We start from the raw sequence: 17679 nt of genomic DNA, 5'->3' as shown, positions 1-17679 counted from the left end.
CTCATTTTGATTCGGAGTATGGCATGGGGCTTGGTTCAGGAATTCCTATTCTCTGGCTCCAATATTTTTGCCCAGCGATATCGTATGATTGGCATTCGCATTCCATCATGTGTGGATGTTGTTTCTTCTGTCTTGGTTCCTTGTCCCTTGTTATTTTCTTCTTCTCTCTTCCCCCTTTTTTTATTTCCTCTGCTTCAATCGTTCTGTGATCTTTTGTTCACCCTAATACGATGGATGTGGGATTCGACATGTATCAAACGCAGTGATGTCTTCAAGAAACGGCTTCATGATGAGGGAACACTTCGGGCTACTGAACATTGAAAATGGCTGGGCTAATCGTAGATATGAACATGATTTTGATTTTGTGAATTCTTTCCCTGCATGACAATGATATTCTATATGGTTCTTTCAAATAGCACAGTTAGTACTATAGACTTGAACTCCAACATCCACATGGCCCGTGCGCTTCTCGAAACCCGCGCCCAAACCTCCGAACCTCAGCGCAACCTCGCCTCATCTCCCCACGCTGGTGAATCTCATCCACAACGACTTAGTGGACGCCCCCGGAATTTTCCAATCCATCAATCCCGATCGCTAGCCATATTTTCCCTACTTGCGAATCGGCTGGGAATCTAAAACCCCTGAATCGAGTCACACCAACACGCCGCCTGCTTCATCCCGCCAGCAAGAAGCACAAACGTGAATTGTTACGAATCTACAACCTATAAGCTCCAAGCTCGATCATATAGCACAAATAAATATGGCGCCAACAAAGCAGGAGCTCTCCCTGCTCATCAACCCCCTCGTTCCCGAGGCCGTGCAGCATAATAACCGGGTACGTCTGTCTCGATGGCTACCAACATCCTCCACCAATCTACAACCACCAGTCCCGCTTTCCCTATACACCTTACCCCCTGATATCGATAATATACCATTCCTCCACATACCCGCAGAGAATCCAACTATTTCGATCCACACAATCAACTAACACGCAACAACCAGGTCCTATCCTCCCTCCACTCCCTAACCGCCTTCCTCCTCGGCCTGTCCGCAGGCATCCTCGCCCTCCAATCAACGGCCGGCTTCGCCTTCTACTTCACCGGCACAGTCCTCGTCTCTGCCCTCTTCCACGCCGTCCTCCTGCAGCGCTCCTCCGGCGCCGGCGCCGGCGCTTTCTTCCCCGGTAGCAGTGGCGGCGAGATCGAGGGCCGCATCAGTATGGACGGTGGTGCCGTACGGATGCAGAAGGATGGGAAGCGGGGTGGGTTTGTGTTGCGGAAGGGTGCGTGGAGGGATGTTTGGTTTGGTGGGGGTGTGTTGAGTGAGGCTTTGAGTGGATTTGTGTTGGGGTGGGCTGGTGTTGGGGGTGTTTTGAGGTAGGGGGTTTAGGACTTATTCTTCTGGGGGTTGGTGAGGGTTTAAATTGGGGTAGCCTGTTTTGAGTGATCGGCTGCTTCAGCTTGCGGGTGTCAAGCCTTACTAGGCAGGTGCATTTTAAAATAGCAGCCAAACTGCGGCGGACGGTGTCTAACGACATGCTTTCTTTCTTCACTTTCGGTCCGGTTTGACATATTGGTTCAGAATTGGTCCAAAATTTATATAAAAATGAAAAAAAGAGCGTATTAGAATCAATTCGTTGATGTTTTCTTACAAACTCGTAATGTATTAAGATCGTTAATTATGTAAATTACATCTTGCTGGACCGAATATCCTAAGAATACCACTGGCCATCCATTTGCCCCCAATCCATATCCGGAAGCAGCTCATCTAAGTTGAAATCACACATCATGGTAGGCTAAAGAAGGCCAAGCTCCTCCGCTGATGAATCCAAAGCGGTAGGCATCATAGTCCCATATTCATTGATGGGATCGATAGAAGGACCTTTATTCTGGAAAGCCATCTTCTATAAGTTGATCACAGTGCCTTTATCAGTCGATGCAACGCTGGGTCTATGAAGCTCTATTTGCAAAAGGATTTCCAGCATCTGAGACCCTTGAATCGCCAAGGGAGTGCTCGAATTGGGGTACTAAATAGCGCTGATGCAGTAGCGGATCAATCTTCGACGCTCGGTGACCTGCGTCGAAACCGTTGCCTCTTTGAAGCAAATGAGGTGGATGGCTAGGTAGACACCCGCGGCTAATGTTGCTGCTGAGATGATCCTATCAAATCAAAATATTAGTAACAATATTACATTCTCTCCCTGTGGCTGAAGTTCGATTTTCTAATATCCAAAGACATACCAATGGTACTGATACAACCGTGGGACCGGCTGCTGGCGCATATGCAGGATTTTCAGCGCACTCTTTAACCCTCTCTCGATGATAGGTTCCGTATTCGGTCGTCCCATAAGCCATAGAACCAAAGAAGCCCGCGCCATGGTCACTGAAAACATTTGGATCATGTGTCCAATAAGATACTCCTGCGCTGCAACCCAGCTGGGAGTGTTGTCTGACAGGGGTATCGTTCGACGGGCCATTGATCGGCTCTATTGGGCCTGGACAACATCTCTTCGGTGTAGCGTAGTCCAAGCGAGAAGTTCTCCTGCTTGAGAGGGAGAGCGGGCCCCACTATCGTGAAGGAAAGAACAAGAATCAGCCAGCGAGTTGTTTGGACATCACCGAGTATGGTTACCAAGGAGCTGTGCGGGAATGTGGTTAACGAAAGACCAATGGCTGTTGATCTGTTGGCTCAAGAACTTTCCAGCAGCAGGCTCAGCGTAATGGTACGCGACCAGATACTCGGGTCTACATATTGTTAGCAAAAATTGGCCTACGGTATGGGGTACAGGTTGGACTAACATTTTTGACAACGCGAGAACAGCATCTGCTAGACTGGCAACTGTGAGTAGGATCAAATATCGCCCGTCACCCCGCTGAGCGACCAGGTGAGACGATCTAAGAATTCAAATACCACGTTAGGATTAAGATCCGTTCGGAAAGCTTGGGTCATACACTCTTACCTCTGATGAATATCGACCAAGTTTAAGCCCTCCTTCCTGATAAGCGAAGCTTCGCCCTTGCTCTCTGCCTCTGATACTGCTTTCTTCCATGCGGTATGCTTGGCATCAGCATGACTTGAATGCATGTCACAACCTTTGTTTAGACTTTCTCGTGCCATTGTATCAATGAACTTGTCTTTAACCCACTCGTTGATGATTATCAAATCTGGGGCATGGGGTGACCTCCCAGAGAACGCAAGATGGGCTGAAAGGATATGCTGGGCTGCCTTTTCAACGTCCGCTGTACGGTCAATAACCGTAACGGAGCGAAGATTGGGTAAAGGCCTGACAGCGTTAGGCGCTTCGGTTATACCCGTCTGATCAATGATCAGTGCTGTGAAAAGCATATCCTGATCACTCATAGGACCTTGAACCAGGGCGTATAGTTCCCAATCCAGAGGCTGGAACAAGGATGCGAGCAAGTCATCAACAGCGTTCTTTTCACACTAGAAACAAGTAAGCGTCAGCAAGTATTCTAAAGCGATCTCCATTCAATAGCATGCTCACAAAAGCATACCTCAACCACAAAGGTATTTCCAGCAGCAATAGCGCATGCCACAGCCGACGTGATGGCATAGAATAGCGTATGAGTTGTAGGTTTCACCACGACTACCCCATGACCGACACGGCGCTCAATGTTGTTTTCTCCTCTTGCAATCTTATATTCATTTGCAATTGACTGATCCAAATTGATTGCTTCGTAGTTTTGTCTGACTTGGGACGGAAGTTCCCTACACTGGATCATCTGGTGATGCTGTGCCTGTCACGAAGGAGTGGCTGCGAGTGAGCTTGCGAAAGGTGACCACCGAGAGCCCATATCACAGAGAATACCTCCCTCGACGAGAGTATCGATCGATCAATGTTCAACCCGTTCAGAGCAACGTGGTTTATAAATGTGACGTAGAGATGTGGCCTACCAACGTCGTTGTTGAAAAGGGAGGATGGGTGGTGCTGCAAGTGTCATCGGCCGATACTGAGCCCGGCGTAGGCCTTTTTAAGCACAACTCTCCCATTGACCGGTATGTTCAAACCCCATTTTGCGAGTACGTATGTTCTGACGAGTGTCAATCTACACAGGCTTGCTTGGAAGTTCACTGGAGTTAACAACATTCACTTCGACGGGCACGAGAACTACCTGTTGCTCCCTGTGATTCCGTGATTCCCTGACTAAGAAGGCCAGCATATCAGCAATGCCACTTCAAACCCTTCACAAAAAGTACTGTAGAGCTTGCGCTATAGAAATTGACATCAATCCTTTTCAAAATCCGAATGTATATTCAATAATAGACTCAATCAAACAGACGCTAGTAAGTAACTGTCACCTCAAGCTTTGCCACAATTAGCATTTTAGCAACCATTTCTACAATACGACTATGCCGACACACCTATATTAAATGACAGCATTGTACATTGCATTAGCGCTCCGTGGAGTCTCATGTTTATTTGAATGCGTTTAGGCACGCATAGTGCGACGTCATCGTGCCTAACCCCCCGCTCGTCGAACACACGGAATTTCCCGACGTCAAAGGAGACGTCAACCCCACTGATCATTAACAGAGCTAAATCAGTCGATGTGGGGTTTATGGCCTACATCATTACTACAAACTGTTTAGTACTGGCATATGTGTTGTATTCGTACACGTCGTAATGGTAATGTATGTATACACGAAATTCATGGCCGATGTACACGAAAGTAATCATAAAGTCGCAGTGGTTATCGAAGGAGGGACATGCAAACTTCGAATAAAAAGCAAAGGCTGTATCGATGTATCCAGGCTAATCAGCGAAAAAGAGAGAAAAAGAAAAAGAAAAAAAGAAAACTCCTTGGCATGCAGGCGTAAGCAGCGTCCCCGAGAGTATCCGCATTAGAAGAAGTCACAGCTTCAAAAAACGGCTAGAGCCGCCTGTTATTTTGAATAACTCTTCGGGATGGAAAAGTATTATGGCGGAAGATAGAAGGCCGATCTGCAGGTAGCCAAAAGCAGAAAGACCCTGCTCGACGTCATGGGCTGAATTATCATCGCCCTATTGCCCGCATATGGCGCTTCAGCCGCCTCTACCAAGAGATCGCCTCAGGTGATGATGGCATCTCCGTCACCGTAGATGTCCGCGTCGTCAAAGAATACCGCTGACTGGCGCCGCACCTCCTCCATAAAGCTGGCCCGACGGGTGGGGGTCTGAGGGCGAGAAGAAGCAGAAGCCGTTGACTGGGACATGCTGTCGGAGACATCCACATAGCGCGAGCCCCCATCCTCGTGCCGTTCAGGAAAGCTTGCGTCCAATCGCTGAGAGAGCGCATCCGCAGGCTCAAGTTCTGGAGCTTGCATCCGGCGAGACAAGATTGGGGAGAGAGAGCGGCCTCCAGTCGTGGAACATTGCTGAAGGCCTCTCATGATGGCATTCTCGATGTTGAGGCGATTCTTGATGAATTGGAGTTTGGGAAAGGCACTTTGCTGACCAACATGGATCATGCGTGCAAGTCGATCGGGTGTCGGGTCAGAGAGAATGTGAAAGAAATCACTGGGAATGGTTTTAGGCCACAGGGTCACCGTACCACTGAATTTCTGTAGCCAGATCTCACTCCAGTCTTGGCCCAACGGCCGCGGGAGGAGCTCTAGATGCCGTAAGACTCGAAGCCATTTATTCAAGTCGAGTTTGATGTACTGCTCTATAGCACTTCCCAGAAACCCGCCGCGCCACCCTCGGCCTTTGCGATGGGTGACAGGACGTCCCACTGTTCCTCGACTGCTGAAAAAGAAGAGGTTGACGTGGGGGTTCACCTAAAGAGGAAGGTTAGTAGTGAACTGCATAAATGGATGTGGGGGGGGGGAGGCGATCGACAAACCTGCGATACGATTGTAAAATTAACATTGAAATGCAAATTCAACGCTTTGATAGGGACGTCGGTGCGCAGAGAGCCGTCTTTCCATTTGTGCCCAAAGGAGTAAGGAGCTAGCGTGCCATCGCGCCTTTTGGTCATCAAAACAACAGGGTTCAGTATGCCAGGCACTGCAGCCGAAGCTAAGACCGCACTCCAGATAACACAATCGGGGCTGGTCAGGTAGTTACATAGTATGGTAGGACTATGTGGGTCAGATGGCACGCAAGAGACGTTCAGGATACGGCCAGTCCGTTCATAGGCTTCTCGAAAAGTCGTTGATCCCCGGCAGAACCAGGAGCACTGCCGGGCCCAATCCATGGTGTCAAACCTCGCACCTGTCCTCCACCATCGGCGAATCCATGTTCTGAAGCCTTCATGGCATGCCCGAATTCGATGTGCTAGGGCCGGCACTAGCAGCTGCTTCAGCTCTTCATCGGTTCGGGTAGCCACTAGGCCAGCTACCAGCGCCCCTCCTGAGGTACCTGTAACGATCTCTGGGAGGACACCGTTATCCAGCAAGGCCTTTACGACTCCAAAATGGTAATACGCAAATGTCGCACCCCCAGAAAGACATAGCGCGGTGCGGCCGAAGTTGGTGTCGAGGTGCTTGAAGTGCTGGTACTTGACCTCACGGTCGATTTCGCGGCAGTCTCGAACCAGCTCGATGCATGTATGTACCTCATCAATATATTCCTGTACCAAATCTTTCGTCCCGGAATAGGCCTCACTGTACATCCGCGGATTCTCCACGCCAGCAAAGTTGTTCTTGACACAAGCTTCCAGCAAAGCACAGAGCTCCTCGATCGCCGGTGTTTCGCTGGCACCAGTTCCACTGATCAATTCGCTCTCAGCATCGTATCTCACTCTCTTCAGCTGGTCTACCACTTTGGTGATGGTAAGGTGATCATAGTAGGCGTATTCATCGGTCTCCTTCCACTTCTCATTTCCCAAGTAAGCGTCCAGCGCCTGCGCAGCACCCAGCCAGCTCGGGTAATCTTTCTGGGCCCAGAGTTCTCGCCTGAGCCGCTGCCTCTTTCCACGCCAGGTAATCCAGTGCTCATAGAGGTAGATGTACGTACGGACCAGGACGTAGCCACAGCTCAACACGGCAATCCAAGCAAACACGGTGAGCAAGAACGGCCATTTCAGCACGGTATACAACACGCCTTCCCTTGTTTCATCCTTGCTTCGCTTCGGGGTCTTGCGACGGCCGCGGGTCTTTCGAACGCGCTGATTGATCGGACGCCAGTCGTTGATGGCCACCAATGGAGACGCCTCGGGGGCATTCAGTGCTTTTTCGAAACATTGTAGCTCTTCCGGTTTGATGAATTCTCGGTCGTAGTCCGGCAGACCGACCGGGTCATATCGGTCATGCAGCACTGCTTTCTCCGCTGTGGGCATGGTTCAACGCATCTTGTAGGAGATCGTAGCTGGCCACAGCTTGTTGAATCCGGTTGGGGTAGCAGCTTCCTGGCGACGTCAGCGTCACGTGTATCTCCATCGAGCCACTCCGCTGTGGGGTAACAGTGGCTCATGCATGTGGCTGATGTGTTTCGATTTCCGCGCCCCACGATTCTTATCTTGAGGGGAGATAAGGAACCAGCCCTTGGGAGATATCCATGGTTCGTGCAATTAGATCAGTTTAGGTTGTTCCAATCACTCCAGACCGCTATCCGCCTCGAAATACGAAGTCGAGTACGGATGAGTAGTATGTGGACAATGACTCAATGGTGAAGCACGATAATCCAATTGAACCGATCAATTCTACAACGCCCTCTCCCGCCGCGGGGCAGCGCGGTAGCACATTCCAGGCAAATCTGTAACTCTCCACCATGCTACACAGCAACACAGAAGTTGCACTCGCATATTTACTTGCATTTGCATTTGCAGCTTACAATTCGCGCATACTCGCTACAAAGTCAATCTCGTGGCGCAACATTGGCCCGAGTGTTGCTACTCGGAATGGACAACCCCCCTTCGTCGCGATCATCTCCATTTACCTCGTTACCCCTCCACAACCCTCCAAGAAAATTTCACTGGGGAAAGTCAATCTTGCTCACACGACGATCTATTTTGTCAACATCCTGGAGGCGGCGTATTGGCATAGAAATAAACCTAGAAAACAACAGCTTCGGAGCAACACGGCAACCATGGAAAGCTTCACCGCTAGATGGTGGTGGGGCCAGTAAACTTTTTCCTTTCCTTTGTCCTATTTGAGTTCCAAGGTTGGTGGTTCAATCGGCTGTAGAGGGACTGCCCGGAAAGCAAAATAGGTATGGGCGAGGTGACGTCCGCGGGGTACACCATATCATTTTAGCCGCCACTGGGTTGGCGATATCGGAGAGATTACAAGATAATCGTTGTCGGATGGATAGATATAGGGGAAGACGGTGTAGGAATTTAGTGCCGGCCAGGTGATAGGATGATTGTCAGTGGTCAGTCAACCTTGGAAAACTCGGTACAGCTGTCAGTATCTAGTTGTTGAACGAGCTCGATTAACATATTTCCAGCTGCACATAGGTTTCGGAGATTCCATGTACCGTTGCAGAGTTTCCCATATGACTAGGCTGTGCGACATGAACCCTCTTACTGTGCCCCAGGCGTTCAGATATATTTAAATAGTAATGTATACCTAGTATCTATATCTTACTATTACTATAGACTTAATGTTCTAATCATGACCTATCTATATGGGGATATGGAACCCCATCGGAATTAAACCCCAAATGATGTGCAGATGTGCACCACTCCATCGGGTGGGATTTGTTGCTAATTTGGACTGGCTCAGTTCCCAGTCATATGCGCCCACTTGGCGCTGATCATGCTGATCCACGAGATAATCGAACAAAAGGGGAATAAAAAGCAAACATTACCTGAGGGCTGTTGCCTCCAGTGGCTCCGTTCAGATCTCAATACTTGGTAACAGATTCGGCATCTCTTTTTTAAAATAATAGATTGTACAAAACGGCTGCGGAATGGAAATTGAACACATTACCTATTTTTAATTGTTTCGGTTGCGCGGTAGCCGCGGCGCGATTTTAGGTTACCTTTTAGCTCACTAGTATAACTCGCAACCGGGATGTGAACAGGGGGTGTGTATCAGGGGGTCGATCGCGATGGCACATATTACAGTAGTAGCGGGCTGGTAATCATGGAGGGGCAAAGTATGAAGTAAAGTGCAGTACGTACACATGTAGCGTTTCAGTGAGCATCTTTTACTCTTTGCACCCTTCGACCCCGTGTAACCGGACTCGAAAGGTATATTCCGAACATATATTGGCTGTATCTTCCACTCCGCCAGCCTCTCACAATCAAGCACCTCGGCATCCAAACGGCTCAACTCCAATGGTCGCTTCCTCATTTGGTTCGATGCAGATCACTAAACTTCCTTTGTACAAGTTGCTTGCTGTGGCGCCAGGTTGAAAGTCACCCCCGTCCACCCCGCTCACAGCGATCATTTACTCTGTCATAGTCCCAGTGTGTATGAAATGCCAATGAATGGTCAAACCGCGCAAGACAAGAGGCAAAAAACAGTGGGGAAAAAAAGAAAACATGGGAAATATGCGGGCTCAGCGAGCCACACGCGGGGCTTGGCTGATTGCGTCTCGCAAATGACCGTGCCGTGTCTTACCCAATAAGCAGGCCGCCCGCGATAACACCCTTTCTGATCCTCGTGCTGTATGGATAGCCCACAGCGGGGAGCCAAAGAGAACTGGTCAACGCCCGAGGGCGTCTAATTTCTCACGTTGATCCATTGGAATTTATTGGATGCTTCCAACCTTCGCCGTATATCTTTCCTCTGGCGATGCCAACTCTCCTGCTTGATCTGGTTGTAGAAGGCTGATCGCATCAAGATATCATGTGTTTTCTACCGGGCAAAAACCCCCGCCCCTTTTTGGGGTATTGACCATTCCCATGTGCGCTGAGCATTCTTTCAGCTGGGGGAGGGGGGCTGAGGGGGGGTCCTAATTAGGGAAATCCGACTCATAGTCAAGGTCATCATGGCAACTCCATCATAGTCACGCACCGTGGGCGGCTGAAGCATCTGTACAGCTCCTGTGGTGTTCGAGTCGTAAGATTTCTGCATCGGTGAGTCTAGCAGAGGCTCACCGATGCAGGTAGCTATATCTACTTTTATATGTACTTTGCTCGATATTCCTGCAGTATACTTCATGCTTGCACCAGACATACTTCCTACATCAAGTCGCTTAATATACCCGTCAACTGTGCATTTGAGGTATATTCTGTCCGAAGTAACAGTAGAACATACGTAGACACACGGGACCTTCGGCTGCTGCAAGGACAGACTGCATGCGACCTACTCCTGGCCAGTGCAGATGCAGCGAGGTCGGGAGCAGAGGTTGGACCGAGCGCTCGGCGCAGGAGCCCAGGAATGCTGGAGGTAAACAGGCCGACAAGCGATGATTCCCTGTTCATAATCAAATTGATAATCTATAATCAATAATCTATAATCAAGGGCATCTCGCTACTGGACTATTGTATTTAGTTAGGGTCAAATACCGAGCGAATGTCTAATTTCCATACCCCGCGCTCAGCCAGGGATCGCCTCCAGGGATCAGCTTTGACGGTTTCACCTGGGAACAAACCAAACACCCGTCCAATGTCATCACAGGTACACATTGGAGGTACATGGTCGATACTTGGATTCTTCGATACACAATCCCGGGCTCTGAGCTACGAATGAAATTGTGTACCAAGTTATGCTGAAATCCTAAAATCTTGCAACCCCCCCCCCCTTTATCAAACAACCTCAACTCCTGAAACAACGACCAGCCATGGTCTGCGCAACTCAAGACAAGAATCGATCTATCACCTGTCTTGCAGTGATTGATTCGTATAACCAGCCCCCGCTTCCTTCATATGTATGAAGTTAATGGAGATTTGACAATAAAAACATTAATTATTCATGCGCAAAGGAGATGAAAGGCTGAACGAGTACCATGGCTCGGATTCCCGTTGTTTCCTTGTCTTCTTGGTTGCCCTCGGGCCGGGAATTATGTGGGAGCGGTGTGACTGATCCGATAATGAGCAGAGTGATGAAAATGGTGGACTGGAGTTGGTGAAGAACAGAAAAATTCAGCCCATCACGAGGATGTCGATGATGGAATGTGTCTTAGATTTCTCGCGAGTATCCGTTCTCCATCGTTCGTCCCCCATTTGATGTCATTCGGACCGTGCTGATGGATGACTATCCCGAATCAGGGGCCCACTGGAGGCCCTAGTGGAATGTCAGATGTCAGTGCGAGCTGACTGGGTCCTAGGGAAAATCCACGAGCCCGAGAAAGCGCCCCATCGACACGGAGTCCCATTTGCTAGTCTCATCATTATTATTATCCTCCCTTTTGGAGCAGGCAAAGTTGGCTATCCAGTACGGTGGCGTTCCCAACTCCCGACCATACTTTATCATAGGATCTTCATCTGGATATTTATACATTTGGAGTCATCACGAAGCGTCATGTCTTAACTATCTGGAACGATCACTAGAAAAGGCATTAGGACAACGGAGGAAAGAAGCTGGAGACCAAATTACTACCTCCTGCCCATATTGTTTACGTGTCTGATTTGAGAAATTAGACTTGCTAATATAGATAACAACAGCCTAGATAGATACCCGGCTCATTGGCCCGTTCATAGTTCCGCAACTCCTCCCAAAGCGCTAAATGGCCCGTCTGTTTCTTCCACTGGCCAACAATTCCATTCTCTGATCTCCAGCAATAGAGGACATGATGCACTCATGTCAAGATTCAAATTTGCTCTTCAAGGTATCACTCTCGGCGACCGGATTGGCACCCTGGAATCCTGCGACGCAGATATCCTCTGCATCTGCATCGCGACTGTATGATTGGCCCCGAGCAGCAGAGCTGTGTACACTGCAGTTGACCCAACAGCATCCGGTAAGGACCGACTCGGGAACACAGCGCTACCGACGCGACCTACAGGAGACGCTCCGCTGGTCCTGTACGGGCTTTTGATTATTGCGGCACCACTCAATGACTACGGAGTACTCCTCCCGTCGAGGGTAAAGGAAAAGCGGGCCAGGGAGCACGGGGCAACTGCGGCATTCCCACCTGGGCTGTGCGGTTGGTCTGTGGCTGTCAGGATTTCAAGGGCCGGTGGGCTAGCTGAAGCAGCATGTACGATCATGCTCAATTCATAATCGGTCAAGAGAAAGCATACACATGGATAGACGTATAACCAGAGAGGTATATCCGTATCTACTTACATCAAATACAGTACACCGATTCAAGTCCAAATGTACAACTTTTTTTTTTTGGCCGATCGGGGAGGGGAACGGGCCAGGGAGCCCAAAAAAAAGGAGACTAAAAAGACTAAAGCGACTAACTCAAGGACCCACTACGTAGCGTGATTGTAGACAGCTTCCTTACTCGAGGGGATCGCCTCAGAATGCGGCCATCCCACCAGGCCATGCAGGACGAGGATCGAGAGGGTCATCACGGTCAAAGAGGATCAAGATCATCCCATCGGGCGGGGCATTCCCAAGAACGAAGTTCCTACTTTGGAGGAGTAGTTGGGGATCTTCTTTTTCTTCTCATCCGACCACCACATCTCCATTCAACGACGGACGCACGATTTTCGGTCCATCCAACCGAAGGGTCTGATAGACGCGAGTCGCCCTAATGCGACCTCTCCATAGGCTCCTCCATAGGCTCGCCACTGGCCACTCGGCGTTGCTGCACGATAATTCGTAGCCTATTATCATGATCGAACTAATCACGTTAAATCGCTGGGATCAACTGTTACAAGTTGTAAATACATACCCACGGAACCATCCCGTCCCCTCGCCCGTTCCATAGAATTCAAATAAATTAGGTAGATGTCTGCTCGAGGGGTATTGAAGAAGGGGGTGTGCTGTTTTGTTGACGTGAGATGACAGCCTCGACGTGAGGGGAGACGTCTCAAACCATCAGGAAATGAGCAGATGCGATCAGACCACGGGCGAGGGTGAATTATGTATTTATAACCGAATCTTTCTTCATATCCAGAGGACTACGACAGTAGTGTATGGCCATGGGTGACCGTTTACGGAGTAGATTATTCTTAGTGTACAATAATCATCTTCCTAATCTTCGTAAAAATAATAATCCCGAATTAATCCCACCCCCCTAAACCCGATGAAACTTTAGTCGTCCGTCCGAAAAGTAAATAATATCGTAATTTCTGGCGTAAACATCGTACCCTATCGTAAATACATACCTTCCCACCCCCCAAAATCCGAATCCGATCATCAGACGTCGTATGTATTTAGCACTTACCCCGTGCCACCAATTTCTCTGTTCCCTCTCCTCCCCTCCCTTCTTCCTTCAACTACCATCCCCCTGACCCTTCATCGAAATCTGAAGATTTCGATCTCTTGGGCTCCTTTACGTCGAACTCGCCGCGCTCCTTTTTGACGAGGTATTTGCGTCTCTGCTTCCTCTCCCTCTCAACGGCGCTCAGAAACCAGCACGCCGACCCCCCCCAAAAACGGACAAAATACGCTAACTCTTCTCATCGCCTAGGCGACACCGACGACACGTTCCTTTTCAATCGCATCTGGTCGCACCAGCAAAATGTCGACTCTCTCTGATACCCTCTATTGAGCCATCCATCTTCAGAGTTCTCCGGGCTCCTCTCCTGCCTCGCTGGATCCAGTATCCGCCATGGAGAAGCTAAACACTGAAGATGGACAACTCTTCATCAAGGTGTGTCCTGCCCCACAGCTACGATCAATATTCCAAATTTCAACACTCTGGCCCTCGCCCTCTTGGTGAACGTGTTTGCTAAGCCTATTGTTTCTCTCGCCTACCAGAACCTTGCCAGCTTCGTCCGCACGCACGAAAAGGCGCTTGCAAACGCTTTGCAGCTCCGCCGCCAGTCCAAGAATGTCGTAACCCCACAATCGCCCACCAGTTCTTCGAGCGCTGGCGCCTCCTTTTCCTCTACCTCCCTGACTCTGGCGGCAGCATTGTCCTTTGGCGCATTGAAATTTACCTCGCAAAACATCAAGCCCGCCAAACTCACCCTGACCCCTCACCACCTCTTCTACCTCCTGTCGCGCTTCGAGGACCTGTCCATTGCGGTTGGCCCGATGAATGTGCGGCTCGAGAACATCCATACCGAAGTCTCCCAGTCTTATGTCTCCTTCTTGAACAAACCACAGCGGTCCAAGGGCGATGGAGCGTCGATCCACTCCGTCTCTAGCGTTCGTAGTGTCATGTCTGGCATGAGCGGCCTCTGGTCCTCCTTCGGCCTTGGATCCAAGGACTCGATTTCCAAGTCTGACAAGGCCAAGGTCGCACTGGAAGCAGATCTGAAGTACCTGTACTCGGCCTTCACCAAGATCCCCTGCCTGCGCCTGGCCCCGGACCACCGCGCACGCTTGATCCGTGGTTATGAAGAGTTTCCATTCGATACGGCTGTGCCGCTCCATTCCTTCAAAAACTTGAGCGCTTTAGAGATTATTGACATAGATTACCGCTCCTTCTATGGCTGGGACCGTCTGTCCGAGCAGCTGCGCACCTTGACCGTCAAGCGGGCTCATTTGGATGACCCGGCTGATCTGTTGACGAGGATCGTGCTGGACGACATCGACAAGCGTCGCCGTCGTTCGGCCAAGTCTCAACAGTCCCCGCCGCTGGGTTGGACCGGCGGCTCGGGCACACAGCCAGTTCATACCCCTGACCATACCTCCATCTCGGCGCCTGGCTCTCCCATTGCTGAGACTGCGCTTGCTAGTAGCACCAGTCCCAAGTCTGTCCCCATGATGCGAGCCGGTTCCGAGGGGACAAAGATCCGCGCTCGGGCGGAGAGTATCTCGCCTACTCGGCCGTCCACGAAGCATAGTCACCGTCACAGCCGCGGTCAATCTGCAAGGATTCGTCGCACCGGGTCCGGTAGCTCGAACTCGAGCGATACATCCGGTGGCTATCGGACTGGCGGCTCGGCGACTCTTCTGCCTGGTGTTCTCCCTCCTTCGAAATGGCGGTTCTTGCGACACCTGGGGCTTCCGGAAAACTCGTTGACCTCCATCTCGGCTGCCAGTCTTGCTCCCGTGGCCAATACTCTCAACTCCCTCGATCTGTCGTCAAACCTCTTGACTGAGATTCCCGACAGCTTGGCATCGCTCATGGCTCTGCGTGCGCTCAACTTGTCCCACTGTATGATAGATTCCTTGCACTCCCTGACGCGCAACCCGCTCCCTGCGATCACTGCTCTCAACCTTCGTGGCAACCGACTTCGCTCACTCGCTGGTATCGAACGTCTCCTTTCCCTGGAGCGCCTGGATCTCCGCGATAACAACCTCATGGACCCGACGGAAATGGCACGACTCACCAGTCTCCCTGAGATACGGGAGATTTGGGTGTCCGGAAACCCGTTCGTAAAGACTCACTCCGGCTACCGCGTCATCATCATGAATCTCTTCCGTCGCACTCCTGGCTACGCCGAGGACATAATTGTCGATGGTCGTGGACCCGGCTATACCGAGCGCAAGCAACTGGTGGACCGTGTGGCTGAGCCCGAGGGTGCTCCAGTAGTTCGCTCGAGTGCGGCAGACCAGTCGGTCATCGTGCACAAGCCCACCGGTGCCATGGTATCCCAGGAAACTCCCCCACCGGTGCCCCCAAAGGATGAGATGGACATTCATCCAAAGAGTGGTCAGCAGCAGGAGACCGAAGGTGGGACCAACCGTCGGAAGAAGATCCAGCGGCGCCGCATCGTCGACCTCTCCACTGACAATCCATTCACTACCGATGGCCTAGGAGTCCCTGGGCCAACCATGCCGGCAGTCCTCCCGATGCAGCAGCTGGACAGTCCGATCAACACTCCTGTCGTGCTTCCATATGAACATCAATTACGGCTCGACAGCGGCACTCCATCAGGGTCATCCAGCATTCAAAGCCCGGTCAAGCATGTGCACTCCCTAAGCCCCCAGGCTGCGGTGGTTCCACCAACCCCGAGCAAAGACTGGACCTTGGATGAGGAACTCTGCCGGCAACAGTTGGAAGACTTGCGGCAGGAAGTGGGACATAGCTGGATCAGTGTACTGGGAGACCATCCCTGGGACAATGCGCAGAAAACCTTTGCTGCGCATCATCTGGCGGGGGCTGGGCTGGATCACGCAACCCTTCCGACAGCGCCCCTTGTCTGTGCAAATAGCCATGCTATCTTGAGTGGAGGCCATGTGTTGGGTGGTTGAACAGGATGACCATACCTTGATCGCCTCTCTCTCTCTCTCTCTCTCTCTTGATACCCTCTTGCATCTTGCATACATTATTATTATCTTACCTGGCCTCTTCACCCCCTCCCTCGGCCAAGGCACATTATTCCCTTTGCTCTCCGACTCTCCATCGGCTGAGCAGTCCTGAAAAAACACTCTCCCCCTTCAGACTAATTTCTGTCGTTTTGAGCAAGCGTCGTGCTGCTCCTCATTTGCATTTTACCGGCGTTGGATGACTTACGAAATATGGCGGGTTGGATGTATGAACAATTTTACGGCCTTGCGTTTTGCTTTTCTTGTTTTTGGAGGGCTCTTCGTTTCGCGTTCGTTTCGCCTCGGCTTTGCCAGCCTTTGTGCTGCTGCATTCATTGCCCGCATTAAACTCCCATCTTCCTGCGGCTTCTTCCTGCTTGTCATCATCTGGACGGCACCGTGAAAGACGATTCGATTCTAGAGCGCACTGATTGTACCTGCTTTTGATTTCTTGCGTTGTGTTTTTTTTTGTTCGGGTATGCTGGCGTTTGTGGCATGATTTCTTATTCCCCTCTTGTCTTTGATCCTTATTTTCGCCTTGAGTGTCCCTATTTCGGCGGGTGTCTTTGTCATTTTCCCATCCTTTGCAAAGAGCAATGGCTATCGTGAGTGATCAGCCAAATCAGAAATAATTTCTGTCTCGATCCACGTCTCCTCTTTATCATGTAGCCAACATGGGTTAGCTCTGCTTGCTAAGCCTTTAGATCACTAGCAGGTCAGTTAGCCAATGAAGCAGTATGAAGTCCTGCAGACCCTGGGCCCGCGAGTAGATGCAACTAGTTCCCCACTATCAAGCCATTTACGCCCGCAAATAGATCCAGGTTCAACCATCCGGGCGATGGGTATCCAATGGAAGGCCCGGGTTTGGGTCTGTAGCATGGTCCAGCTGGTCGCGATCGTGCCGTGTCGACTGTACAAAGACATTCACTGTGATACCATATGGTCTAACGTATCGTGAAGAGTACATCAACATGGATCCCAGCGGGGTTTTATGCTGGTTTGGTGCTAGGACCTCTGCGACTGCCTGGTGAGGAGGGCCTCGACCGACAGCGACTGCAGAAGCCCCTCCACGGTGACGCCGACACGGTGGTAATGAGGGTGGGAAGAAAAGGAGAGAGGGGAAGAAAATACAGAACAAGAGCATGGATTCAGAAATCCATGCTTCTTTCTTAACTGTCTCAATTTTGATCCGAAGAAAAGACAAAAGTGAAGACGAGGAAGGGGTTCGATCATAGGGCGAAGTATACCGCGCGGCAAGCCAAACATCTGCAAACACAAACCCGACCTTCCCATTCCCGCTTCCTCCTCTCCCTGCAAGATTCTCCCTCCTCATCCCGTTGAGGCTCTCACTCCCCCCTCCCAACACGCATCAACCCGTTGTCCTGCTACTTGGGAATCTTCTCTTGTGCCACTGTTCCCCATAGAGAGAGTTCTTTCTCCCTTGCCATCCTCTAACCCCCTTTGGCACTTGACTGCTACCCTGCCGGAAAACTTCGATCGCTCTCAGACAAACCCCCTCCCTTCATC

The 17679-nt window shown here is 50.6% G+C and overlaps 5 protein-coding genes across 5 annotated transcripts; 3 read left to right on the top strand and 2 right to left on the bottom strand.

The window, feature by feature from the left end:
• Positions 1-760: 760 nt before the first annotated feature.
• Positions 761-1380, top strand: N7458_008281 (EMC6 family protein; the record flags this gene model as incomplete). Its single annotated transcript, XM_056911663.1, has 2 exons — positions 761-835; positions 1003-1380. 2 exons carry the CDS (start codon positions 761-763, stop codon positions 1378-1380), a joined length of 453 nt encoding a protein of 150 aa, XP_056764489.1.
• Positions 1381-2614: 1234 nt separating this feature from the next.
• On the bottom strand, positions 2615-3743 carry N7458_008280 (uncharacterized protein; the record flags this gene model as incomplete). The annotated part of the gene is made up of 3 exons (XM_056911662.1): positions 2615-2744; positions 2960-3444; positions 3516-3743. The coding sequence occupies 3 exons, from the start codon at positions 3741-3743 to the stop codon at positions 2615-2617; spliced, it is 843 nt and encodes a 280-aa protein (XP_056764488.1).
• A 161-nt stretch (positions 3744-3904) lies between these two features.
• N7458_008279 (uncharacterized protein) lies at positions 3905-4157 on the top strand (the record flags this gene model as incomplete). The annotated part of the gene is made up of 2 exons (XM_056911661.1): positions 3905-4017; positions 4076-4157. The coding sequence occupies 2 exons, from the start codon at positions 3905-3907 to the stop codon at positions 4155-4157; spliced, it is 195 nt and encodes a 64-aa protein (XP_056764487.1).
• Positions 4158-5070: 913 nt separating this feature from the next.
• N7458_008278 (patatin-like phospholipase domain-containing protein) lies at positions 5071-7280 on the bottom strand (the record flags this gene model as incomplete). The annotated part of the gene is made up of 2 exons (XM_056911660.1): positions 5071-5778; positions 5844-7280. 2 exons carry the CDS (start codon positions 7278-7280, stop codon positions 5071-5073), a joined length of 2145 nt encoding a protein of 714 aa, XP_056764486.1.
• A 6281-nt stretch (positions 7281-13561) lies between these two features.
• On the top strand, positions 13562-16098 carry N7458_008277 (leucine-rich repeat domain-containing protein; the record flags this gene model as incomplete). Its single annotated transcript, XM_056911659.1, has 2 exons — positions 13562-13603; positions 13711-16098. The coding sequence occupies 2 exons, from the start codon at positions 13562-13564 to the stop codon at positions 16096-16098; spliced, it is 2430 nt and encodes an 809-aa protein (XP_056764485.1).
• Positions 16099-17679: the final 1581 nt, after the last annotated feature.

Source organism: Penicillium daleae (assembly GCF_028827525.1).
Source record: "Penicillium daleae strain IBT 16125 chromosome Unknown utg000007l_segment0_segment0, whole genome shotgun sequence".
Taxonomy (NCBI): Eukaryota; Fungi; Ascomycota; class Eurotiomycetes; order Eurotiales; family Aspergillaceae; genus Penicillium; species Penicillium daleae.
This window is presented reverse-complemented; position numbering and strand designations above follow the sequence as displayed.